The 26,642-nt window shown below is 40.3% G+C and overlaps 1 protein-coding gene across 3 annotated transcripts in view; it reads left to right on the forward strand.

Moving 5' to 3' along the window:
* diaph1 (diaphanous related formin 1) overlaps positions 1-14,215 on the forward strand; it is a 27,614-nt gene extending 13,399 nt beyond the window's left edge. For 2 of the 3 annotated variants that reach the window (XM_077531772.1, XM_077531773.1), the window contains exons 11-19: positions 36-146; positions 286-404; positions 1,259-1,375; positions 3,540-3,655; positions 6,496-6,560; positions 7,379-7,558; positions 9,979-10,578; positions 12,249-12,363; positions 12,524-14,214. In XM_077531772.1, the coding sequence (XP_077387898.1) occupies positions 36-146; positions 286-404; positions 1,259-1,375; positions 3,540-3,655; positions 6,496-6,560; positions 7,379-7,558; positions 9,979-10,578; positions 12,249-12,363; positions 12,524-12,618 (1,518 nt within the window). In that variant the 3' untranslated portion in view covers positions 12,619-14,214. Of the gene's footprint in view, positions 1-35; positions 147-285; positions 405-1,258; positions 1,376-3,539; positions 3,656-6,495; positions 6,561-7,378; positions 7,559-9,978; positions 10,579-12,248; positions 12,364-12,523 lie in introns of all 3 variants that reach the window. The other variant, XM_077531774.1, reaches the window with a different exon arrangement.
* Positions 14,216-26,642: the final 12,427 nt, after the last annotated feature.

Below are 26,642 nucleotides of genomic sequence, written 5' to 3' on the forward strand. Positions count from 1 at the left end.
CTTTATCTCATCATGTTAATATTTATTTTTTTCAGGGTGGATGCATGCAGCTAATCAATGCACTGATTAGTCGCGGAGAGGAATTGGACTTCAGGATCCATATTCGCTCTGAACTGCTAAGATTAGGACTGAGAGACTGCCTTAAGGTACAGAAAATACTTTCTCACAGTGCATTTTAAACATTCACATTGATGCTGCCCAAGTCAAAAGCTAATGTTGTGGTAAACAAATCTTAAAATAAAATAAAATGTTAGATTTCACTTCTGTCATCGCTGTCTTTTAAAGGAGGTGCGGACGATAGAAAATGAAGAGCTGAGGGTGCAACTCACAGTCTTTGATGAGCAGGCCGAAGACGACTCGGAGGAGCTTAAAGCACGCCTTGACGACATCCGCATTGAGATGGAATATCCTTTCAGGTCGATGTGGCATCAGTGCCTAGTTATGACCTTGCTAACAAAAGAAAGTTCATTTAATATTTGCAATAATTTGTAATTATTTGAAATAATTACTGTTTTTAATTTGACTGATGTTGCCTTCAACCAATGCTTAATTACAGGAGTCATACTTGCTAAATTTAATCTAGCATGTTTTTTTTTCCTTTTACATCTAAACTGAGTCATGACATTTGGCATCCTACAGGCATGCATTAGTCATGCAGTGGTGCAAACATCTTGCCTGTGGTCAGCTTTGTCCTTGCCCCAATATAATTAGTCCAAACTGTGCTATTCCCCTTCACTTTGACGCAAAAACTCACTTACTGGAAAATGTTAAATACAAAATCACTTCTATAACTCTTAAGATTACATAGTCTCTTGAATCTTTTCAAATGGATACTGTGCTCAAACATGCATTGTTTGTCTGACACAAAAATATTTATATTTCTGACTGGCATATGACAATCTTATCGAATAGGGGTTTGACAGATTTTATCAAATTAATCCTTAGTGGTTTAAAATATCTTTTGATGCAATTTGCAGTTACAGATTTCAACACCAGGTGTCTCAAATGTCCCCATCATGGCCACAAACGTTCTCTACTTTTTTGTTTGTTTGTTCTTATTGGACTGATTAAATTCCCTCAAGATGAAATTTCAGTTCAATACTGATGTGTATTTTGTTACACACTACACAAAGAACCACGTATGGTAAATATGGTACAGTAACAGTGTTTTGTTTTTGTTTTTGTTTTTTTGGCAGATTGGGTTGAATTTGAGTGTCTCACGTGACTAAACATTTTGCCTTAACTGTATTTGTTTTACTGATGTGAGGGAAGTGTTTGACATTTTAGTCAACACAGTGAAGGAGTCCAAAGCTGAAAGCAACTTCCTGTCCGTAATGCAGCACCTCCTGTTGATCCGCAATGATTATTTGGTCAGGTAATGCACGTGTTGACACGCACTTCAGTCATCCTATTATTGTCTCAAGCATTGGTCATAGGAGGACATATTTACATATTAAAGCTGCAAACCTATGTTTGTGTTAGTTTTCCCTATCTTAGGCAAGAGGCCAGGTTTTGTAATCTCAGTTGGAGGTCCTTTTTCTTTAACATGGCATAACAAGAAGTCTGATATGAAACATGGAAAGTGTTATGTGGTATTGATCTCCACATCATTGCTGTGACGATCACGGCAGAACCAACTGATCATAATCTCTGCTTCTCCCAAACACCTGCGGCTACATAATTTTCAGTGTTTATTTTATCCCACTTTGTGTGATACTCCAATTCTATATATTACTCAGGACCAAGTATTCTTGTTTGTTTTTCTTATTCAAAAACAAACGAACAAAGGTGTTTTTTTTTTTGTTTTTTTTCTTGTTTGGAAATTTTTAAATAAATATATTTCCTATTGAGTTCAAATAATTACTATTAGTTTATTATTTATGACATTATTTTTTTTCAATATTTTTGTTGCATGATTTACACACAAGAATCAGACCACACTCAGCAGACAAGAGGAAGTTGGTTGAAATTTTGCATCATTCCATTTTTATTCCAAAATAGAATATAAGCTTTATACCCTTCACTGGCTCATCACAATGAATGCAATAAAGTAGCTATAAAAGTTTGTAGTGTGATAGTACTGCTAAGAATTCAAAGAGTAAACTCCTGTTTGATGGCTTCAAACTTCAGTCACACACCTCACGTTATTCATGCATATTAAACATATTTACACAAACTTATTGGCAATGACACGGTCTAGCCCACAGTCCTCTTCTACTCGGTGATTCCCAGTCTGACAGCTCCGTAGAGTTGTACAAAATACATCCGTACAATTCTCTCTCGCTCTCACAAACGCGCACACACACTCTCAATTTGCTGTTTTTCTGAGCCATCATTCCAAATTTGTGAAATTACATGCCAATTCAATTTTAATAAAAATAAGTGCCTATCAACCCTTATCTCTAGCAAAATGCTTATTCCTCTCCGTTTCTTTCAAAGCTCTTGCTGCAAAAAGGTAGGGGGAAGCAAGCTATAATTATTGATTGGCACAGCAGATGTAGAAATATATTGTGCTATGTCGTGCATCTCCGAACATATTTTGCATATTACCACTGAAGGAAGAACTGCATTGTTTCATAGCAACACCGAAAACGACCAATATGCACAGAAAATTAGGCAAGTGTTCATGTTTTCACATTGACTATGTTGTTGTGTTAATTTAAGGGTGTTCTATTGTTAATTACCAACACGGACAATTAAATACTGTGATTGAAATCTTTTCATACAAGTGGCTCAGAGGAATGTAGCACTGCGCAAAAGATGGGGATTCAGGCTCGGGGGAGGCTGGCCTGAGTTTTTGTTTGTAGGAAATATACACTTTTTAATTACACTGATGAAAGTAGAGTGCAGATGGAGTGTAAGTGCACTGCAAGACAGACCCTTGGGGAGGAACATGGAGACAGATGCCATATTAAGAGTGTGATTCTGATTCTAATTACAGTTTTCAAAAAATTACACTAGGTGTCTCTCTCGCTCCACGCTTAAATCTCTAGTTTTGGAGAAAACACACATACACGCACGCTGTTGAAGTATGGTGATGGAGTGGAAAATGTGTCCTGCAAAGGCATAGTGACTAAGAAAGATAGGTGAGGTAGCCAGACAGAATAAATAACATATGACTGCATGAAATGGGGTCAAGGAATAAGACCCTTCCAAAATGGAGTGTTTGTAAAGGTGAGTTGAGACACAGTGCCACGCTTCTGTATCAACACATACTACCAAACTGTGTACACAAGAAAGTGAAACTGTCAAGCTGACACACACTTCAAATCACAGTTATAGACGGAAAAAAATAACAATAAATGCCACTTGGAAGTATGTGTACGTACTTGCTCCTTCCAACACTGCCCTCATATTCATTTCTTCTTTGTCCGTAACAAAAAGGCCATACTGGTCTTATGAAAACCATAAATTGCAACAATTGTCATGAGATATAGTAGAGTCATGCCCCATTGCTAGACACTTGTCTGCCTTCCCCCTTTAGTGCCTTCCCGTTTCTCCTAATCATTGCTTTGTCAATCTGTCACTCTTTCCCTCAGGCCTCAGTACTACAAGTTAATAGATGAGTGTATTGCTCAGATCGTGCTTCACAAGAATGGAGCAGACCCCGACTTTAAGTGCCGGAACATCAGGCTCAACATTGAAAATTTAATTGGTGAGTTGGAAGAAAATGCACCGCAAAAATTGTGCTTCTCCCCAGGACATTTATTGTGCTATCATTGTGATGGTGATGAAATAGATCTAGAACTTCATTGACATTTTTTGACAGACATTTATGTGTTTGTCGGTTGCACAGTCAGACGTGAAATAACTCAAAATTTGTAGCAACCTCATTAATGTTGAATTCAAGGCTGATTTGCTCACAAGGCAATTGCAGCGTCCCTGAGTGAAACGTGCAGCAGCTCAGACAGACCACAGGGTGGTGCCAGAGAGAAAATAGTCTGACTATACCATTCCTTAGTACAGTGAAAACTGGTGCACCATACCCATAAGACTATATAGAATAACTTGATGTCGCCGATATTTAATCCGTGAACCCTCTTGGATGATCACACCAAGTTGTTATTGGTTTTTAAGCACATCCTATAAAATTCCTCCTGCAAATGAGAGGATCTCTGCTGTTTGTTTGTTTTTTGCAAAAGAGAAGACCTTTGCACAACTCCCCACCCTTTCAATTGGTGCAGGTGACTGTTATACTGCTGTATTTATTTACATTTTGTGGCACTTTTTTTTTTTTTTGTATACGTCAGTTGTCCCAATTTTTTTTCCTGTATAATTTTTTCAGTTGACCTTGATGTAGCCTATTCGTGGGAACCTTGTTCAAAAATAGCTAGGGAAACTGCCAAGCTAATTAATGTTATTTCTTCTTTACTCACTCAGCTCAATCAAGAAGAGGGTGGTATGTTAAAAGTAGATGTTGAAACATTTAAGTTACAGTGTAATTATCCATTTTCTGTCGTGCTTGTCCTCATGAGGCCCTTGGGTGAGCTGGAGCCAATTCCAGCTGAATTTGGCTGAGAGGTGGGGTATACCCTGGAACGGTCACCAGCCAACTGCACAGCATAGCTCGACAAATGCAGCCATTCAAATCCATACTCAAGGACAATTTGGCATCTTCAGTTAACCTAACCGACATGTTTTTGGAATATGAAAGAAGCCACAGTACCCAGATAAAACACACGCAAGCAGAGGAAGAAGATGAATGTCACTCACTGGCAACACAGAACATCACGACTGTGAGGCAGACATGCTAACAACCACTCGACACTGTGCTGCTCAGTGAATATTACGACTACCCGTATTTAACAAAATATGGAGTGTCTTATTAGCAGTGAATAAGTTTGTGATTGGCATTTTTCTTAAATTATATTATATAAATGAAGTATAAATATATAAATGAAGTATTGAAATATTTTCGGGGCGGCACGGTAGTCGAGTGGTTAGCACGTCCGCTTCCCAGTTCTGAGGTCTCCGGTTCGAGTCCAGGCTCGGACCTTCCTGGGTGGAGTTTGCATGTTCTCCCCGTGCCCGCGTGGGTCTTCTCCGGGTACTCCGGTCTCCTCCCACATTCCAAAGACATGCATGGCAGGTTAATTGGGCGTTCCGAATTGTCCCTAGGCGTGCGTGTGAGTGTGGATGGTTGTTCGTCTCTGTGTGCCCTGCGATTGGTTGGCAACCAGTCCAGGGTGTCCCCTGCCTACTGCCCAGAGCCAGCTGAGATAGGCGCCAGCAGCCCCCGCGACCCTTGTGAGGAATAAGCGGTCAAGAAAATGGATGGATGAAATATTTTCTGTAATATTGTTTTTGTGCCTGTTTCAGATATTAAAAATGGCACCTTTTAGACATGGGTCCTTAATGTGTGGCCAAAGAAAAAGGAAGAAAAAAAAACCTGTCATCAACACAAATGCACCAGTGGAGCAGGCAATGTCTCCAGAGTTCAATAGTCCTTTATGAGAAGGTCTCAGTTGTTCACCGGAGGAGGCTCTAATTGCACTGTTTCTAAATGCGTACACACACACGCACACCCCCACACATACACATTGAGCCTGTCTGGCCTCCTTTAAGGCTGCCAGAGTTATTATCAGTGGAAAGCAGCCCAATTCTGCCCCGCATGCATTATTTAGTGTTTTTCTTTGAACTCTGAAACTCAGCACAGTTTCCCCCCCTACATTCTATCTCCCCTAGTGCTCTCTATTCGAAGTTTGTCCCATTTAGCCTTGCCACCATGACAGAAGAATCCCTCCTCCATTATATATCGAATAACCATGCAAAAAGGGTGACACACATGCACAATCTGTTTGTGGGTTGCCATATTATTTTGATATTCTGACAAAATATATTTCCCATTTTGCTCTACCTTACTTGCACCGGATTAACTTGCAATTTTTTTTTTTTTTTTTGGGGGGGGGGGGGGGGGGGGGGGTTGTTTTGTTTTTTGCCCAGGAGCCATTTTGTCATTGCAGCATTGCAAGCTCCCACATTATGTACCCCCAACTACCCCGTCACCACCGACATTCTGTATGCTTCACTTTCTGTGCATTTAAATAATTTTCCTTCTCTGTTTGAAGTTTTTATGGTGTGTCTGTCATTACTATCTTTTTCATCCAGCTGTCTTTGATCCAGCCACTCTAGGACATTCATTTTCATGTTAATTAGCCCTTTTACCAAACATGTTCAATAAGTCCTTGAGCACTGAACCACCTGTAGATGCTGCAATTATACTGTTAGAGGACCCTGCTGGTCATCCATCGTCCTTCTCACCTTCACATCTAGAATTATTATTTTAAATAGTAATTCATAATTTTCCATGTTCAAATCTCATTACACTGATTCATCCACGTTTATTATGTCAGTGTAGTTTACAGTAACCTTAAAAAAATCTTATATACATAAATTTTAAATGATGTCTGTGTTATGAATGTTAACTGACTGGTCACACGAATTTTGTTTGTACCTTGGCAATCTCCAATCTCATTCTCTCTTATTTATTTACAGACAACATGGTCGACCAAACCAAGGTGGAAACCAGTGAGGCCAAGGCTATTGAGCTTGAGAAGAAGGTGCAATACTCACACATTAATCCGCATTGCATTCAAGCCTTTATAATCATAAAGGCCCAGAAGAAAATAGATTTTCTCCACACCAATATTATGCAGCAGGATTTAATAACATTCTCTGTGGCTGGTATTTGACTGACATTGACTGACAAATGAGGGGAGCGGGGGACGGAAGATGATGCTAAGAATGAGTGTGCTCGCCTGCAAGCACACATGCTTGACAGCTATTAGACACAAAAATACACCTGAAGACTAGCATCACACACCCTCGAATAAGGGGCTAAATGCTTTAATTGCGGTGTGCTGCTCCTCTAATGTTTCCGTCCCAGTGACGGGATAATTGCAGAGGGAGCTCAAACTAGCCCTTATTCAAACTGTCACACACTGGATCATATCCATTGTACAAATTCACATACACATAGCACACTTTTTTTTTTTTTTTTTTTTGTCATTGGCCACCCACACATATTAGCTCTACTTGTGTGTGATGGGGTAATTGCAGACAGTCTTTGGCAGGAATTAGGGTTGAGGCTGTCAGGAAGCTGACAGCCAATGTAAAGGATCTGCTGCCTGCAAAGTGAGCAGCTATGGGTGCTAATGAATTTGAGCATTTCTGTTGATATTGTCCTAAAGGGTAATAAAAACTGATTCTTCAATGTCCACAATATTGAGAATTAAAACTATTGCTAATATTTTTTTTCGTTTTATCCCATCTGTATATATGTTGAAGCCTCAGAAGTTAATGTGATAGGACCTGGAACTAACTTCATTTCTGCCTTCACAAGGTCTCAAGACTTATTGCCTATTGTTATGTGCATTAGCTGAATGCGGAGTTGACTGCACGCCACGAGTTGCAGGTCGAGATGAAGAAACTCGAGGGAGACTATGAACAGAAGCTACATGAGCTGAGCCAAGAAAAGGAGCAGCTGACCTCCTCTAAGCATGAGCGGGAAAAGGAGAACCAGGGTCTGCAGCAACAGCTAAGCACTCTGCAACAGCAGGTACATGAGGGCTCATTGCCTTTTGTTGTCTTAAAGCAACAGTGAGAAAAATGTACAGTTATCCCTTCACTTTTTATAGTCTCACTTTTTTCATATTTTTAATTGTACTTATCAGGGTACAGCATCTGCATGTCATATCATTGAATGTGGCATGATAGACCTGGGCCAGTATGGCACTGTGTTGGGTAACCATGTGCCTTAAAATCCCTGGCTGATTGGGCCTGTACACATTTCGCAATTAGGATGAAATCCATACGTTCTTATAGAATGATATATACAGTAGCAGCACAGCGGTGCGTCCATGTAGAACAGCCATCATCCGTGCTTTCCCCACTGCTCGGGTACTATTGGGGGCCTCTTGTGCGCAATAATATCTTGTGCCACTTCAGTAAGTTACTTGTTGCAAGTGGTTAGCTGCTCGCGCTGCAAAACACGGTTTGGAGCCACTCCTCTAATTAGTCGCTAATCATTACCTCCTTGGCGGCTGTCAATTTCCTCAGGCAGTCATTGGATGTTGCGGCCTGCCTGGTACTCTCTTATGGTGTATGTGTACTAGGGGTGTTAAAAAAAAATCGATTCGGCGATATATCGCGATACTACATCGCGCGATTCTCGAATCGATTCAATAATCGGCAGAATCGATTTTTATTTTATTTATTTATTTATTTTTTATTTTATTTTATTTTATTTTTAGTTATTTTATTTTTTTTAAGGATTCACACCTTGAGCATGGAAGAATGTTATATGAACGGAACATTAAGCCTTAATATTTTATTTTAATGCTGTTCAAACATGAAACAGATTACAACCTCTATAAGACTGAAATTTCAGATAAATAATACATTTTCATATAAATCTTACACTCTACAAGCTTACTGATTAGTATTTTCTAAATTTGAATGAAAAAAAATCGCAACAATCGACTTATAAATCGGGATTAATTGGTATCGAATCGAATCGTGACCTGTGAATCGTGATACGAATCGAATCGTCAGGTACTAGGCAATTCACACCCCTAATGTGTACTACCGTTGGTTTTGTTTAACATCAACCAACTGCCATAGAGTTGAGCAACGAGTTTCCCTGTGGGTTTAAATGATTTACTCAACGATAGTAGTAGGGGTGAAGTGAAAGGATATTGTGAAGGTAGCTAAATCCAGCAGAGTACAAGTGGGGGGAACATATATGGGGAACAATATATCTATCTGAAATCACATTTAATCCATAGTGGTTACAGGATTACTAACCACACCAACTAGTACTGTGGCATGACTTTCGTAACTGCATTTAGGCAAAATGGCACTTTTTACTGGACAATGTGTTAGGACTCTATTCTCGTTTTTTTTTTTGTTTTTTTTTCTGGCTGTCAGCTCCCTGCTGCTACACCAGCTGGACTCTGCTGCACTGTGATACCCAAACTCAAACTCACTAACATTCCAAGTGACCCAGAACAATCTGCTGCCGTGCTTGTGTTTGTCACCACATAAATTTCTTCCTGTCATGCCTTTGTGAGCCTTTTTATTTGGACTACACAATCTCCAAAATGAGATTCATCCAAGCTTTGGGAGCCAGCAGAATCATCTTCTTGCCACTCAAAAGCCCAAACACGCACACATGCACACAGAGTTGTCCAAAGCATCAACATCAAACAGGCTTTTCAAACTAAGATGGCTCCCTTTCTTTCTGTTTGAGACACTGCCCACCAAAGATTTCTTCATATTCAGACATCCCTCTGTTTGATGCGACGCCCAACTCTTCATCTGCTGCTTCATTATGGAAGCTTGCCTCAGAGGCCCTTAAAGTCTGTTACTGTCATCTTTTCAAAGTCTGATAAAACAACACTATTCATCAAGCTGCATATAAACACATTCTGTCAAGTGAATGTGAAGAAACGTAGTATCTGAACTTTTATAAATACTTACTTGACTTTGGTTTAACCTTCATTTTATCATAACCACACATGGCATCCACATTAAATCCTCACTACTGTCAAATATATTATGAATTGAGGTACCAGTATGTTAGCAAGTAAGGCAATAGAACAGTCAAGTCTTATTTTTGTTATTATATTAGCATCAATTTGTGATAGTTTGTCATTTTTTTTCCAAACTCTTCACACTTTTCTTTGAGGCTTAAATCCCTAGCTATCCCTGGCTTTTCTATGCCTGTCCCCCATTCTCCTCTCATCTCTCTCAACACACCGTTCTGCCCAGACTTTAATCCCTTTATATGTCAACTCTGTTTCCTTCTTTGTTCCGCCTAATCGAATCACTTTCTTGGCATGCCCATCACTTGGACAAGGCAGAATTTGCCAGGAAATATGATTTAATGGAGTATAAAGCAGACAAGTGATTTATTAAACATGATAATACATGTCATGAAAATAGTATTAATTATAGTGCATACGTCCTTTCCTTCAGATTGAAACGCTATCCAAAGATTTGGAAGAGGCGAAGACTAAAGTTGTCACAGTTACTGTTCCTGTGCCAATGGCTGGTGTGCCACCTCCACCTCCTGCCCCTGGCCAGATTGGGGGTGTGCCTCCACCACCTCCTCCTCCACCCTTGCCAGGCCATGCAACCATGCCACCACCACCACCTCCTCCAGGGCAAATCGGCATGCCTCCTCCTCCGCCTCCCTTACCAGGCATGCCGGGCCCTCCACCACCCCCGCCGTTACCAGGCATGCCGGGACCTCCACCACCCCCGCCATTACCAGGCATACCTCCACCCCCACCCTTGCCAGGCATGCCAGGCCCTCCACCACCTCCACCCCTGCCTGGCATGCCAGGACCACCAGGACCACCCCCCCCTCCACCCTTGCCCGGAATGGGACCACCCCCACCGCCTCCACCACCAGGTGGTCCTGGTATCCCTCCACCACCTCCAGGTTTTGGTATGCCTCCACCGTTTGGCATGGGAGGCTGGGGAGCCCCTGCACCAGTTCAACTGCCTTATGGCCTCCAGCCTAAGAAGGACTACAAGCCTGAAGTGCAACTGAAGAGAGCCAACTGGAGCAAGGTCATATTTAAGTCATATATACAGTGTTTACAGTACAATTGACGCTCGCCAGACGTTCTCATTAAGTTTTTATGGTCGCTAACAGTTTTTCTTGTCGCCATCACATTTTGAAAATGTTCAAAATTTCTTTGCGGCAAGAAAAAAACTGTTTGTGACCATTAAAAATGTTTGAGAACAAATTTGTAACCTTGATGAAACCCAGTGACGAACAAAACAACACGTGGCGGTCTCGGGGTATAAAATTACAGTACCATTTAAAGCCAAATAGAATATTGCTGATTGTTTTTCAACAGTGTATTGTAGCAAACATACATTGTTTTTCCAATAATGTATAGTAGCAAACCTACATGTGTTCGAAAGACGAAGAACAGCTTGCTGTGTGTCAGCAGATGAAAGATTGAGCAAAACTAGTTGTTGGCCACATTTATTCATTTTCACGGCAAGGTGGTTGGCAATAGTTGATCCTCGTAGCTGTTAATGAAAGCACATCTCGTCATGCACGATGATGCTTGAACACCAAGATTGGTTTTGACATTTGAGGGAATTTTTCATATAGCTACTTTTTGTGTGTTTTAACCTGTTCCACCTTGTATTCATATTTTTAAAATCATTTCCTGGAGTGAAGTTTGACAGGGGTTTTAAGTAGCCCATCGTGTTGTTGCACGCAGCTCTGATTCGTAGCATTAACAGTGAGGTTAAAGAGTGCACAGCCTTGCATACTTGTTGTATCTCATGACTATCCTTCATGCTCTGTGCCTCCTTCTCATCTGTGATGGTTAAAACATCAAAATGGCCCTCTGTCTTCCTTTAGCCTCAAGCTACTGTTTAATGGCTTCAACAGACTTCATCAATGTTTAGCTTCTCTCTCTCCCTCTCACTGTGGCTTGCACAGTCTGGCGAGTGTTTGACGAGGATGTCACAGAAATTGCTTTTTAATAAGGCTTCTTCTTGTAACTGCTCCACTGAAAGATAATTAAATCGTAGCTAGAAAGGACCGTATTCTTTTGTAATTTAAATTAACTTTTTCTTTTTTTTATGACTCAACCTGCTTTTTGTGTGCTCTATTGCTTTTTTGCTCATTCCTTTTGCTCATCCTTATATTACTTTCTCTACCCGCCATTAGGCCTTTTCCATCCTACTACACCCCCTTTCCCTAAGGCTTTGTCCATAATGAAACGTCTGATATCTGTAAATTTACTACCAGTGCCTTCACTCTCTCCTTTTCCTAATGAGAACACTCAGAAAGTGATGGAACCACATACAAAGTTAATTGTAACTTGTGACCAGAATAGAAAGTGCAAAACAGTGGGAGGTGTAGAAAAAGTGCAACCCTCTTTATTTCTTCAGACTTCTAAGTGAAGCTCTGAAGCTAAAGCTGCTTTGTGGTGCAGACAGTGTGCAGATTAGAGAAAATGAGTGCTTGTTTCCTCTCTTCCTCCTCTTTTCAGCCCCCCTTCCTCTGTACCCGCATCCCCTCCCTTTACTACAATGCCCTTGCCTCTTTATGTTATAGCCTCACTGTTTTTAGCTCACAACTTGGCAGGTGCACATATAAACACTGTTGTGGAATAGGTTTAATGATTAGTTTCTGAAACATGAATCTTATTTTCATGTGGCATTCCATCTGTCTGTTTCATAATTAGTGTGTTGACATCAGTTTCTCCTTTTAGATTGGACCTGAAGACCTTTCTGAGAACAGCTTTTGGACCTCTGCCAAAGAGGATAAATATGAAAACAATGAGCTCTTTGCCAAACTCACCTTGGCCTTCTCCTCTCAGACTAAGAGTGAGTGTGTGACTGCTTTACATATATTAACTGTCATCATTTATGTGTAATCAGCGACAGCAATGTTTTTCTCTGCTTCTCACTTCTCCCACATTGTTCTCTGTCTTTCTCCCGCTGACACAATGCGTCCATTTGAATCCTCCTGCTCTTCTTTTACCAGCTACTAAAGGTAAGAATAGTCTGATTTCATCCCCCCCAATTCTCAGCCTATCTGACTATTTTCTACTTAGAGGACACACCACTCATTTGCATTAGTCCTGAACACCCTGTCAAAACAATATCCCGCATTAGTTCATGTACAAGTCACCCACATGTGCCTGCGTATGGGATCATCCTCTCGACTTGTGCTATATCAGATAAAATGGCACTTTAGGGATTCATGGGAAGGACAGACTCTGGGCTGAAGGTGAAATGAGAGATAAGGAGAAGGTCGCTGATGCCCTTCGACGTGCCACCTGCTGTCCTGGCACAAAGCGCTGACACAGGGCTCTTCACTCTCACAAGCACACCTGTCCAATCGCATCACCTTGTCCCAGTGTCACCGAGCCTTCTGCTCTAACTCCTCCATATTCATATAATGAGAGCACTACCAGCTCACAGGCAGTGTGTACACGTGATGATGTTTTTGTGTGCATTCATCTGACCTTCGTCTATAGTCTCAGACACACGCACACGGATGTGTCATGAATAAACAAATGAACACCTGCACACACGGCTGATTCTGGCACTTGATGTCAGTTAAAATGTCACCATTGGCAGCTCTCCGAACTACGTTCACCTGCATGGCAAATCGTAACGTTCCCCTGTCACACCTTAATTTGATAACCCCTCCTTTCCCATTTCCATGACCCATATACCGCCACTTCCATTTTTTTTTTTTATAGGCCAAGACAGCCGCCTATTCCAGATGATGTGTAATAACCTTTTCTGAGAGCTGACTATAAAGACACTGTGCCCTTTTCATAAGCTCCCACCTGTCTGTTTGTGTGCGTGTGCACGGCATTGGCATTCTATCTGAGAGGTCGGAAAAGTAGAAGAACTTTTGTTAGAACCAAGAATCATATAATACCGACGGTTGGGGTTCAGCCTGCATTCAATGTTTTTTTTGTTTTTTTTTCCCCCCCCTTCGGGAATTTTACATTTGTCCGTATGCCGTATTACTTTGAATTTGTCTCTGCCTGTGAAAACGACTGAAGGCTTTTATTGAAGCTAATGTGTAAGCATCTTCTTTATGTATGATGTGCTTAGAGTGCAAATGTAATTCAACCCACACGCTCTATTTGTATACATGTTTGTGTGGCCCTATAAACACAGAGCTCCAGATATGTGGAGTGACCCGTGACCCCTCATCTATCCTCTTCTTACTTAAATGTACATCCCAAGGCCTAATGCATTCTTCCCGACCTCCTTATCCTCCTTATCCCTCACCTTTGGGAACCCAGCTTCATTCCTCTTGATTCCTTCCTCGGTGCCCTTTCTCCTGCTCTTGCGCCTCCCTTTCCTTATTATGCCGCAAAGGCAGACAGACACTACACCAAGCCATCATTCACCTTTACTGACCCTTCGTTCTTTCCATCAACAGCCAAGCAGCACACCCACCCACACAGACTTCATGCATGCTGGGGAATTCTGTGCTCAGTGCAGGGTTATGACTTATGGACTTTGAACCTTTTGGAAGGGCAGCAATGGGATGGTGACAGTCACGTCCAGTGCCTGCACACAGTCCTTGACAGACATAGCACATAGGGTGTGTGCGTTTGCTCAACATATTGTCAGTAACAAGAAGGATGTTGGAAAAGGGCCAAGGATATAAAATATAAATTTCTGCTCTGATTTATTCAAATTAACTTAGGGTTACAATATCCCCCCCACCCCCCTTGACAAGAGCAAAATGTTGACAGCCTCTTAGGTCTGGTTTGCAACACTTAAATTGCTCGGAGGCACAGAGCATTCATTATCTGGTGTTTGTGTGTAATTATTCTCTTAGCATCTAGAGAGAATCCATCATCAAGCACTTTCTAAACGTTGCACAAGTTATGTGCCGTGTTGTGTTGGTTTAATTCTTCATTTAAATTCTATTAATATGCCTGATCTCATTAAGCTGCTGCTGTTGACTTTACACGCACGCACACTCACAGATCATCTCCTGGTGTTTTCCACTCATTCAAGGATGGTGCTCACGCATTATTAGCAATATGTGTTTTGTTCTCTGTCATTAAACTGAGCGAGGTTTGGGAAATAAAAAAACGCAAACGGCTATGTTTTCATCGGGTGGGCTAGAACATTCTCAGACGTAATTGCCGACTTCATGCAGGTTGCTCTGTGGAACCTTGTACAACTTTGTGTGACTTTGGTAAACAATATTTTCCTGTGGGCTTTGTGGGTGTTTTGCCTGTAATCAGACACCTGGTGTGATTTTATGTAGTAATAAACAGCACAGTTCACATTAGTACATGTGAGTGCAAGGCTTTTTCCTACTTGGAGTAAGCTTGTCAATGGATTTACGTTCCCCAATTATTTATTTTTTATTTTTTTGGTCTGTTTTCTGTATAATATAGCACTTTGTTCTGTCTGTCTTTCATGGTGACAATAATAGTGATAGTGAAAAATTACACCAGTTTATTCCAGTCTGTTGTTTTCTGTTTGCTATTCAGTGTTCGATAGTTCTTAGCTTTTGAAGCCTGGACTTCTGATAGCACAGTTAGCAACAGAACATCAGAGAAAGGAAGTGGTGGAAAAGCAAAACACTGAACATGGAGAAGGCTGGGCTCCGGGAACGTTAGTGATTAATTTGACTTGAGAGAGAAAAGAAGAGAAAAGGGCCAGGAGCATATACGATTATTAATCCTCATAATGGAAGGATCATTTTCATATCCCAATTCTCCAGCCTGTACACTCTTTTCTTCCTCCTGGTCTCTGTCTTAATTACTACATTTCTGTGGTCTGTTGTAGTAAGGTGACCTAATTTTTCTTCACTGGCAGAATATCCCGACCCGAGTGAGGTTTTATACTGTATCGTTTCACATGCAATGACAGCGTCCCATAGTGTAATATATAACCCTGTAATATGTTCTGTCCCTTTGCAACCAAACTGGGTTTATTACAAACGGATGCAATGGTTATCATTGGAGGGGGTCCGCATGTTTGTGTGCTTTGTTCAACGGAGTAGGCGGCTCAGTTTAGCCACATTTGCAAAACAATTCTAATAAGCCTTTTGATCTCCATGAATTCTTAAAAAACAAAAAAAACATTTTGTTCCTTTTAGGTGTCTGCGTGTACTTTGTGTTCTTGGTTCCCCTTTCAAGTCTGTCCAATTCATTTTTCACCTTAATGCGGCAGTAATTGATTAATAAGGGCCCTTGTGTGATTGCAGGTGCACATGCTTGCCTTTGGCTTCTTGGGGGGGCTTAGACCAATCAGTTAAACGGATAAGAGATGCAGCATGTTAAAGACCAAGGGTATGAACAATTATAGCCCAGTGTTGATGAGATCATTACAGCATCTATGTAAAATAATTAACATTTGTAGACTCTGAACAGTTCGTGGGCCGAAGGGTATTCTTGGTCAATGAAAATCTCTGCTAATGGAAGACGTTAAGGAAACGTCAATCCCTCTTGATGTTCTTCCTTTCAAGTGCAACGATACAATGTAGGATTTATACTGAAATATCACCCCAGTGGCTATGTAAAATAATGTCAGAGTATGCACCCTTTTGTCAGTTTGAATGACAAATCATGTTTTCCATTTGCTCTACTTCCTGACTGTAGCTCCATATTTTAAATGGATGATATTACAGCCTGCCAGCCCAACTACGGCTGCTTTTCTAGTTAACAGCCAATAAAGACGTGGGAGTTAATGTGCGTTTGCGTGTGTTACTTGAGTTTGAGTTTATAGAACATGGAATAGCTTTTCCAGAAAGGTTTTGTTGGAGTCGGGTTGAAACCTCATAAGTCACAATAAAATAAATGTAGTAATTTTTGGTCAGTCCACATGTGTGAGTGTAATTTTTATGAATTATTAACCAATCTAACCTGTCGAAAATTGCTTTCAGGACCCAGAATTCTGGACCATAGCACAGATTAGTTTGGTCTCTTATGTAATTAGCATCTCCGTCCTGGCTGCTCATTACAGTAAGTCTAAATCAACAACAATAACAAGTAAATATGACTGGAATATTAACTGTTTAGCCTTGATGTGATATATGACTTGTATGACATTTGCTATGTGTGAGCGCGTGTTCAAAAGTTACTTAAAACATTTCCATTATTTCCTCAATCTTGAAAGTCCACAGTGGAAGCCGTTCTGAATAAATCATGAGGCGTTCAGGCTGGAACGGAAGAAACAGGTTAATTCAAAGGTCACCAATGCAATAGAGAGAGCTAGGGAAATATACTGCACTTGACTTTCTCTGTTCTTTTTTTATTCATCCCCTTTGTTTGCCCGTCATTTCTTATTCTTGTAACACTACCGTTGTGACGTGGACGCTGTGCTCTAAGCATCCATAAACAAGATTCACAAGTGGCATAACATCTTCCCTGACATTCTTTCTTAAATGCTCCTATGTACTGTATCTGTTGTGTTTAACTTCCACTCTTATATTTTGGTGTCACACAGAAAGGACAATTCAACCAATTGGGGCTTCGCATTTCACAAATGAAATGAACAAAGTTATTCTGCTTGATAACCAAATTATAATAATAATAATAATAATAATAAAGATAGTGGCAAGTGGGCTGGTTCCAGTCTATTTTTGTGCTCATAACAATAGAAACATTTAAAAACAAACAAACAAAACACCAACATAATTCATTCGGAGGTTGCTACCACAAGCAAGATCAAGCTTGACTGTTAAAAAGCATATCCTTGGTGAACTTACATTAATAGATATGCTTGATGGAAATGTGGCACTCTAATTGCAGCAATTAAGTTTCTTCCTGGACAATAATGGAATGTAGAATGACAATAATTCTAAATGTTGGTCCCTTGCATCAAAAAACTAAGAAACATTGATTTAGCTGATCTGTTTTGGTATGTTTTCTTGGAAATTCATGGATTGTGATTATTGCACTGACAAAGGATTTTTTGATAACTTGATTTTCAATTGCAAGCGTTGGGGTGGGGATAAATGGTTTGTTGTTTATAGGGCACCTTATGGGTTTGTGTGTACATTTAGGTCTTTATGTGCGCTCTAGTGCTCAAGTTTAAATCCTAAGTATACAGCTTAAGCCCCCCTGATCAGTAGTGGTGCATTAGATTGACTGTGTTCGATCTCTAAGCCTTAGTGTGTATTCTTGGTGTTGCAATTGCAAGCGCTCCCTTTTTCACTATCTTTTTATGGTTGAGGAAGAACCTTAAAGCGTTGCTCATTCATCAGGCCTTATCAGGTTGAAACACATCTGTGTTGCCCACACACGCACCCGCTCACATATGCAAGCACAATCACGCGAATGTGTATACAAATGCAAGCACACCCAGATACACAGATACACACATACAAACATAGACTTTTGTCCCCGTTCTCTTTATTCACTCACTCCCTCGTTGCATCTCGGCTCTGTTTTACATGCAAATAAAGTTTACTCCTCCTGCAGCATCACCCCTGTTTGTTCCTAATTCCCTTGCTGTTTTTCCCCTCCTCCTTGGAGATTATACCATTTTTGAGTTGGAATGGGGCCTCTTCTCCTTGCTCTCCCTCCTTTTCTAGACTGCCGGCCAGTCAGCCAACCAGTTTTCAAATCGGCAACACCTATTAACATTTAAATGTATTCAATAATATGACAGCTTAGCAGCTCTTTAGAGCATATGTGTCTGGATTTTGTAATCTGCGTGTATGGATTACATTGAGGGAATGAGTGATAAGCGCAAAATCGTGTTGCCGATGCTAAATATGTGACTTGTTTTCCATTCGGTGTATTCAATCTTTAGGCCATGAAGGGAAAAAAAAACAATCATAAAAGCCGATGTTAGAATGTGAGCGTCTAAAGAGAGAAATGTATACATACCTACACTCCTTCCACCCACTCCTCTTTCACGTTGTGCTCCTATTGGTCATAGCAATGTATTCTTATTCCTCCCACTCTGTTTTCATTATGTGTGCTTTTTATTTTATTTTTTATGTTTCCTTCGTTTCATCTATGAGGTATTGCGTGTTCGTCAAGGTAGAGGTGTTTTCATTTTGATATTCATAGCGTACCAAAGGAAGATAAGTCAAAGCTATCCATTGCTATGATTAGAAAGCTTGCTCGTCTGGATGATGGCACTGGCCGTATCTCACGTTCTACTCAAAATACCAACATCCCTGTATCCTTCCTGCAGATTATTTTAAATTGCAGATAACACAAGAGTGCCAATGCTGCTCTGTTTTAACGTCATCACTGTCTGCCTGGAATCTCAGCACAGCCAACCCTGAGGAGGGGTTAGAAAGAGTAATGAACGCGCATTCAAGGTTACCGGGCATGACCTTCTACTCTTATCCATAAATGCCACACGTATCAGATACCTTGCAGAACCTTCACACTCCTTTTTCAAACCCCTCCCACGGGGAAGGAGATTTCAGAGTCTTAAGTGAAAGGACATCTCTCCACAGGTACCAAACGTATCTGAAGGCTGTTTGATGCGTGAACTCTTAACGCACACAATCTCAAAGCAGAGCAATCACTTGCTAGATTACTAGATAGCAGGCAAATTGTAGCTAGAAATTTTTCGTGGCATTATGAATGTATAGTGCTGTCATGATTGAATATTTTTAGAATTGGGTATTTTTTTAAACCTAACCTCAGCAGAAAACAAGGGAACACTGTATTAGAAAAAATACTGCGTACATAATCATTGTCAGAAATATATGAATTTAAGTAATATTAAACGTAAAGGATTGGCTGGCGACCAGTTCAGGGTGTACCTACTGCCCGAAGCCAGCTGGGATAGGCTCCAGCACCCCCTGCGACCCTTGTGAAGAGTAAGCGGTCAAGAAGATGGATGGACGGATAAATGTAAATGTGAGGGGCATCTTTCAGTGGTCTTGAGCCCAACTGCCACCCAAATCCACTTAAATTACTTTAAGGTCATAATATTAGCTACCACTTGTCCCTAAAGATTGTGGAACACGCATACATAGCACGCACGCACACACACGAATTGGATTGATAACATATATGTATGTATGTGTATATATATATATATATATATATATATATATATAAACACAAAAAACGCTTTAAACGTCAACAACTTCAAAGATAAGGTTGACAAGATCGGAGCATTAACCCCCATTTGCTATTCTTCTTTTCATATGTCTCCAGATTTACTCATCTCTCTTCTCTTATCTCCATGCCTGATAGATGGTGATTCATATGCAAAAAGAAGCTGGTGAACAAGGGAAGCATATATCCAGTCGCAGAAAGACTGGTGGGGGAGGATGGATGAGGGACCTAGGCAAGATGTAATTTGATAATGGAAAGATTAAAGTTGCAAAAGCATCGAAAAATGTCTTATCTCAGTCAAGTTGTTAAATAGTAGTTCTCCGCTACCCATTTGGGGTTAGCTAGCTAATCACAGATAAATTGTCTACCCAACTTCTTAACATCTTAATTTCATATTTCTTTTTCCAGTGAGGGCAAATTGCCCTGTAGTTTCTAGTTTTGTAGCTTGAGTGCAAATATGGGTAACCCGGTGGCATTTACACAAGGCCATGCTCCACTTTCTGCCCTTAATCCGCTACATTCTACTACAGGCATTTTACCATGCATTTTACCATGCCTCTTGGATCGAGCTAGTGTTTTACTTGAATGCACATTTTATGAGTGTTATTTTGCTGTGTCTGTCAGCACAGTTTAGGTGTGTATGTGGGTAGATTTGGATACAGAAGCCTTGTTCTATTCCATGGTATCTGCGTATGTCGTGTTCTGTGAGATGTAGGTTCTGCTTTGCCCAGAAGGCACCTTAATTTTTCACCATGCTGTTATACTACACTGCTCTGTATGGATGTGTACTTCTACACCCTCTCCCTATTCATCTCCCACCCCTGCCATCATCACACTCCCCCGTTGCAATCATCACCCACCCCTTACCACACACGTGCATGCATAATCAAAGCAGGATGCTCTCTAGATTAATACTTCAGAAAACTCCCTTCAGACATTCTCATATTTTGACCACTTTCAGGTAGTGTCTCTGCCCCACGCGTCTCCACCGCCTCCCTCCCAGCTTTGAATTTTTAACCTCCCTTCTGAATAAGATATGTGGCTGATCTCATGGGGAAAGGGAAAGGAGTGGTGGGGTGGGCATGTAATGAAGGAAGGAGGTAGGTGAGGAGGCTGAAGGGAAAAGGTTTTCCCTAAACACGCCTTCACATTTATCCTCGTAAAACTTCACTCTGTATGTTCAATAATGCATGGCCATTTCTCAGTCACACACCCACCACTCTTTTTTTTTTTTTTTTTTTTTTTTTTTTTTTTTTTTTTTTTTAACTCATTCTGTCCTTCCTTCATTTCATCCCCTTCATCTTCATCTTATCAGTTCCCCAAGTGCTCATCACCGCACCTTGCAGATTAAATGTAGGGTGAAACTGAGACTGGCAAGGCAGGGTGATGGTAGCAGAGCATTGGGGACTACTAGTGGAAGACAGACATCCCTAATTTGTCATCCTGGGAAAGAAGTTATAAGTTTGGAACTGTGGGAGTTGGCTTTGGAGTGATAGCAGTTCAACAGAGCGGGAAAGCTTCACTGATCTTGAAAATTACAGTGAAGTTTAACAGAGCATTTTTCAAAACTATTTTGTTCTTTTTTGCTGAGTGCACTTTTGGAGAATGGTTACTTCTGTTCGGTTTCAATGTGAATAGTACACCGTGCCCATTTCTGTACACGTGTTGTGACCAAAATAATGAATTAGAAGTAATTGCTCCATACTTGGGGTGGGTGATAGTTTAGAAATGATAATAGTGTTGTTCTGATACCGTTTTTTTGGCACCCAATACCGATTCCGATACCCAGCTTTGCAGTATCGGCCGATACCGATACCTGTTGTTTTTTTTTCCCCTCAACATGAAAAATCTGGGTGTGCGTGTTCAGAGCATTCAAGGGCCAATAGGATATCTTAGATCGGCATGCAGTGAGCATGTCACATATCAGTGAATGTCTTGCACGAGCAAGACACAAGATGCTGCATCCAAAATCCTATATTAGCATTGGAATTTATGGTATCGGCATGTTACTTGTTGAGTACTCATCGATACCGATTCCACTGTTTTAATGCATTATCGGCGCCTCTGCCGATACCAATATCGGTACCGGAACAACATGAAATGATAGCACTATATTTTAAGGAAATATGTGGTGACGATATTTTTGACGATATTGGTAGTAATTACTGAACAATATATTTGTGATTGCCGCTTTGGAATATCATTTTATTGCACACAATTTTTTAGCCGTCTTTTTTTTTCCCCCCAATTGAAAGACACAGAAATGTGTGGCAGCAGCCAGTCAGAGTTGACCTTTTGTACTTTGGTTTGCACATTGAAGTAAACAGAACGTTAAATTAAGACGCTAGCCAACAATGACTGAACATAGAGTTAAGCACATAATGAGCATCCGTGGCTTGGCGTTATTTTCTGAAGGTGAAGCTCTTTTGTAAACAGAAGTTCCTCACCATCACTTGTGTAGCGGTATCTCCAAAACAACGTGGAGTATATGGAAGTGGTTATGCAAGATATATCCAGAAAAACAAGCAACAACAATCCTCTTGAATGATTTGAAACAGCCACCCAAATGATAATGTTGACAGCAAAATGCGAGCAGAATTTGCACAGCTTGCCCACATAAACTTTAGCCATTTAGTCGCTACTAACTAGCCGTGCAGCCACCGGACCAAAGCAGCAATCAATCGTGTCATCTTGTGATCAGGCACATGTGCAAATGTCAGTGATGTTTCACTCCGTCATGTAGGATCATAACTTCACAATTATATTTACAGACATTGACTAAAATCCTCCCATGTTGCTAGAAAATCTGCAAGGAAGAGTGGGTACTATCTCCATAGAGATGTGAAAGTCTCATTGCTGGTATGAGAAAACACTTGATTTTGGTTGTTGCCGCTGAGGTTGGCCCGGCCAGTTCTTAGGCTTAGGGTGCAAGTACTTCTTCCACACAGGGTCAGGTAGCCTTGCTAATTTTTGATGATCTTAAACACTGAAGTGAGGAAATGCAAAAAAAGTAAGAATCTGACAAAGGGGCATGCACTTCTCGGCATTGTTTGTTCACAAGCGATAATGTGAGTTTCCTTGCCAGGCGTAGTATTTCTTAAATTGCCGTACTGTTACACATAAAGATATGTCACAAAAAAATTGGACACCTGCCTGTTGTGTGCTATTGTTAAACAATATGTAGTGCACTACAGGCAGACTGGGCAAATGCCTTTGCTTTGTGACCTCTTTGTTGCTTGTGTGCTTTTATTGTCTAAGAGCTTGTCGACGTCACAGAAAGCATTATTCCTCTCTTGTAGTTTGGCACTCCACTCAATCTGTTTTTTCCCCCGCTCTCCAAATAGGTTATTTAGGTCTTCATACTTAAACTGTACACAGTTAATGGTCGGTCAACACACACACGCACACAGCCAATGGGACTCCTTAGAGATTGGCTGCTTAATACTTCATGGCACTTACAGGCATCAAGCAGGCCTGTGGTGCTCCAACGAGGCGCAGTGTGCATGAAAGCCTGTTAATTTTGCCCAACTCATTCCATCTTCTCCTTTGTTGATGGCGCCTTGCACTCACAAACCCTTGCATTATATTGCACTCTTGTTTTTTTTTTGGTTTTTTTTTTCAAACCTATTCTTATTCAAGCATATTTACTACTGTTACTACTACTACAGCTACTATTACTACGAAGTATAATAAGTACTAAACTGTGTTCATAGTTTAGTAAATATCAACTCACCCTTCCTGTAATCATTACCTGGTCAGCCGGGGATTTTATTGTACAGAAGCAATACCATATGGATAACTAAAACCAGTCGTGGTCACCATTATTGTAGCAGATTCGTAATGGTAGAAAAAAAAACAACTTGTGGTTCCTTTAACTGCCATCTTGTTCTGTGGAGATATAACTTAAAATTTGTCATCTAATATGAGGACTTCTTGACATTCACTATGAAATTTGGGGGGCTCTTCAAAATCTATGTTCTCGGCACTTGGTTATGTGTATTATTGTGATGTTAGGAGGATGTTGCTGAACAAGTGATTTTTGTCTCATTAGAGTTCTCAAGTGTGCCAGCTTTCATTTTCCAGCATGATGTTAGGCAGGACAGGCGAGCCTTATGAGATCAAAAGCTTAAAAAAGAGAAACATGTGCCCTTTATACACACGCACGCACAGACAGAGGCATCAGGGTGAATCCTGGCCTTGTCATGCTCTGTGCCGTAATCCAGTTTTAGGAGGATTAATTAGGAATTAAGGAGTGTAATGTTATTGGTACGTGATCTGTTCACACACATACTCTTTCGTTCACATACATTGTGTGTTTGAGAGTGTGTACCTGAGAAAAACTTTATTCACAAAAATGAAAAGCAATTTCCAGGATTTGTCTGACTTTATTGCTTTCTAATTCTGCTTACCCTCTGTTCCTTTTCTTGTACTTCAACCGGAGCTGTGGAGCTAATCGAAATAAGATCACACTATTGATTCACCTCCATGCGACTGGACCCTTCGTTTTCTATTACGTTTGGGGGAATTGGAGGGAGTCGTCGCAAACCAATTCCAGTGAATGTAGTAGAAGAGAGGGTAATGTTTGTTTTAGGTGGAACCTTAACTTGTGCATATTGGATAAAAAATTTAAAAAAAAAAATGCTCTGGCGACATATTGCATTATCTCACATGCTACAGTATCAATACGCCAGCATCAGATATCGATGCTATGGCAGTGTTAATTATGACTTCTTTTTTTTTTAAACATTTGGCTGCTGCTCCAGAGTGCTCTATTCAAGCAAATAGTGAGTCACAACATTGTCGTGAATGGCGACTTTCTTCGTTACTTTTTTTTTTTTTTTAGCAGACAACTTGGTAACTATGAATGTAATGTTTTGAGATGATTGAAAATGAATGAATTTCTAAAGTCATTCACATAAGATAAAATAATGTGACTATGCCGCAAATTGTGCAATGTAAATTTAAATTATCAAGGTGATGATAACCAAAATATGTTTAAACAAAAAAATACAGGTACACCACACGCCTAAGTGAAGGGTGAGTTATTTTTATTAGTTATTTCTTAAAGATGAAGTCAACCCAAAAATTGTCTTTACAGTAATATTTTCGAAACACGCTACACTGATTAATATTATGTTGGAATATGAATTAAGCAGCAAATTCCACCTGTTTTTATCCATCTTGGGGCGCGGCCATTTTGTCACTGCTGTCGAATGAAAATGACATCACAGTTGCTCAGGGCATATGGCCTGAAGCTAAAGTATAGGATGAGTAATTGGTTTAGTGTGTTAACGTGGCACGCTGGTCCCGATTATATGTAGGTATGCACTATTTTAAAAGGATCCTTACACCACACACTCGCTCTTGTTGGTCATTGCACCTTGACTTCCTTCCTCTGGACACATTATGGACTATAAGTGTAAATGTTTTACTTTTCTTCTCGTCTCTGCTTTCTCTTTTACTATTCTCATTTATATGTTTAAAAAAAACTTGAAACAAACCTAAGTGCCTGCCTGGCTTTTATGGAAAGAGAATGAGAGATATTTCAAAAGCGCTGCCGTGCTTTCAAGACGACGTGTGCATGGTACGCCTCTCTGGTTGTCCATTTTGTTTCATCGTTGTTGCAAGCAGGACTGCTTGAAATGGGTTTAAAACCCTTTGCCGTATGAAGCAGAACAAACAGAGTGGCTTCCTTTTGTCCTTGAGATGAAGCTTTCAAGTCGTGTTTTTTCTCCCCACTGCTCCACTCATTTAGCTGCTCATTTGTGCTCTACTGTGTCTATATCCTGATAGAAAGGTTGTGAATGGAGATGGAGTTACAACAGAGGGAAAAAATGTGTTTATGCTCATATGTGATTTCTCAAGCTGAGATGCTTTTTGTGTACCAGTCTGTCCAGATCCAGTGAGGTATGTTGATATTTGATATTGTTTCTATTCATGGCTGATTACATTTTCAATATGTGGCTCATGGAGCACTCAGTGGTTTATTACAGTGTGCCTCTCTTTCAGTCATCAGGCCTCTAAACACGCAAATATACAAGGCTGCCTTTCAACTCTCTCCTCCATTTTCTCCCATAATGAGCTGCAAAACATTCATTTGAGCAGCAGTGGGTTTCCAATTTTCATTCTGGGTCCACTTACACAATATTATCCATCTATCTCTAGTTTATGCTCAGTTTATTGGTTTCCTTTTTAGTAGCCTGCCTCCAATGTCTTTTTTTTTTTTTTTCTCTCTCATCTTTTCCTTCCCCTGCTGCCCTTACCTGCTCCCTATTTTCCCTGGCATGGCACTACTGGTAGCCTTGTCTCGTTCAGGCATGTGCAAAAGTCACCCCATTTTCTTTTGGAAGACATTTCAGTCCTCATTTAATTTTTTTTTTTCTTTCTTTTAGCTTCTAAGCTTATTAGTCAAGGCAGATAATACATTAGTCATTTAAGATAATTAGACACGGGATGTGGCATGGACTTGTTTTGAGGTCTCTCCAAAAGCTCTACACCAAACCATAACAATTGTAGTGTGCAAACTTGCTCTGTTTTGCTTAGTCTTTTTCTTATTTCTCTATTTCTCTCTCTATTTTTTTAACACATCGAACTGAAGTAATGTAAATGGGAAATATGATTGATATTTGGCTCATAGATAGTTATTATTAATTAAATGTACTGTATTTGTGAAAATAATTTCTGCTGTTATACTTGTTGGTTCATTGTTTCTTCATCACTCTAGTAAATACATTTTGCAGTGAGGTTTGAATCTCCGATTGTTGTGCATGTGTGTTGTGCACAGCATATAAATGTAACATACACTAAGTAACCTTTTGGAAGTGTGAGTTGTTGAAGGATAGGCTTTTTTCCATTGTTTTTTGATAGAAAGAAAACAGTGTTTTCTCAATGAATAATGCATTATTCTTAACTTTTTTTTTTTTTTTTTACAAATGTTTTTATGGTTTGTTCAAGTGTATAATTTGGTGCTGCAAGAGTAGAGTGCTACTCTAAGGATTGCCTTTGACGTGCCGTGTGACAGGGAAAAAATCTATTCCTAAATCGGGTTGGATACATTTCATTAATTTATTGCAATGATTT

The sequence above is a fragment of the Festucalex cinctus genome, chromosome 9 (genome assembly GCF_051991245.1).
Source record: "Festucalex cinctus isolate MCC-2025b chromosome 9, RoL_Fcin_1.0, whole genome shotgun sequence".
In the NCBI taxonomy this organism is placed as follows: Eukaryota; Metazoa; Chordata; class Actinopteri; order Syngnathiformes; family Syngnathidae; genus Festucalex; species Festucalex cinctus.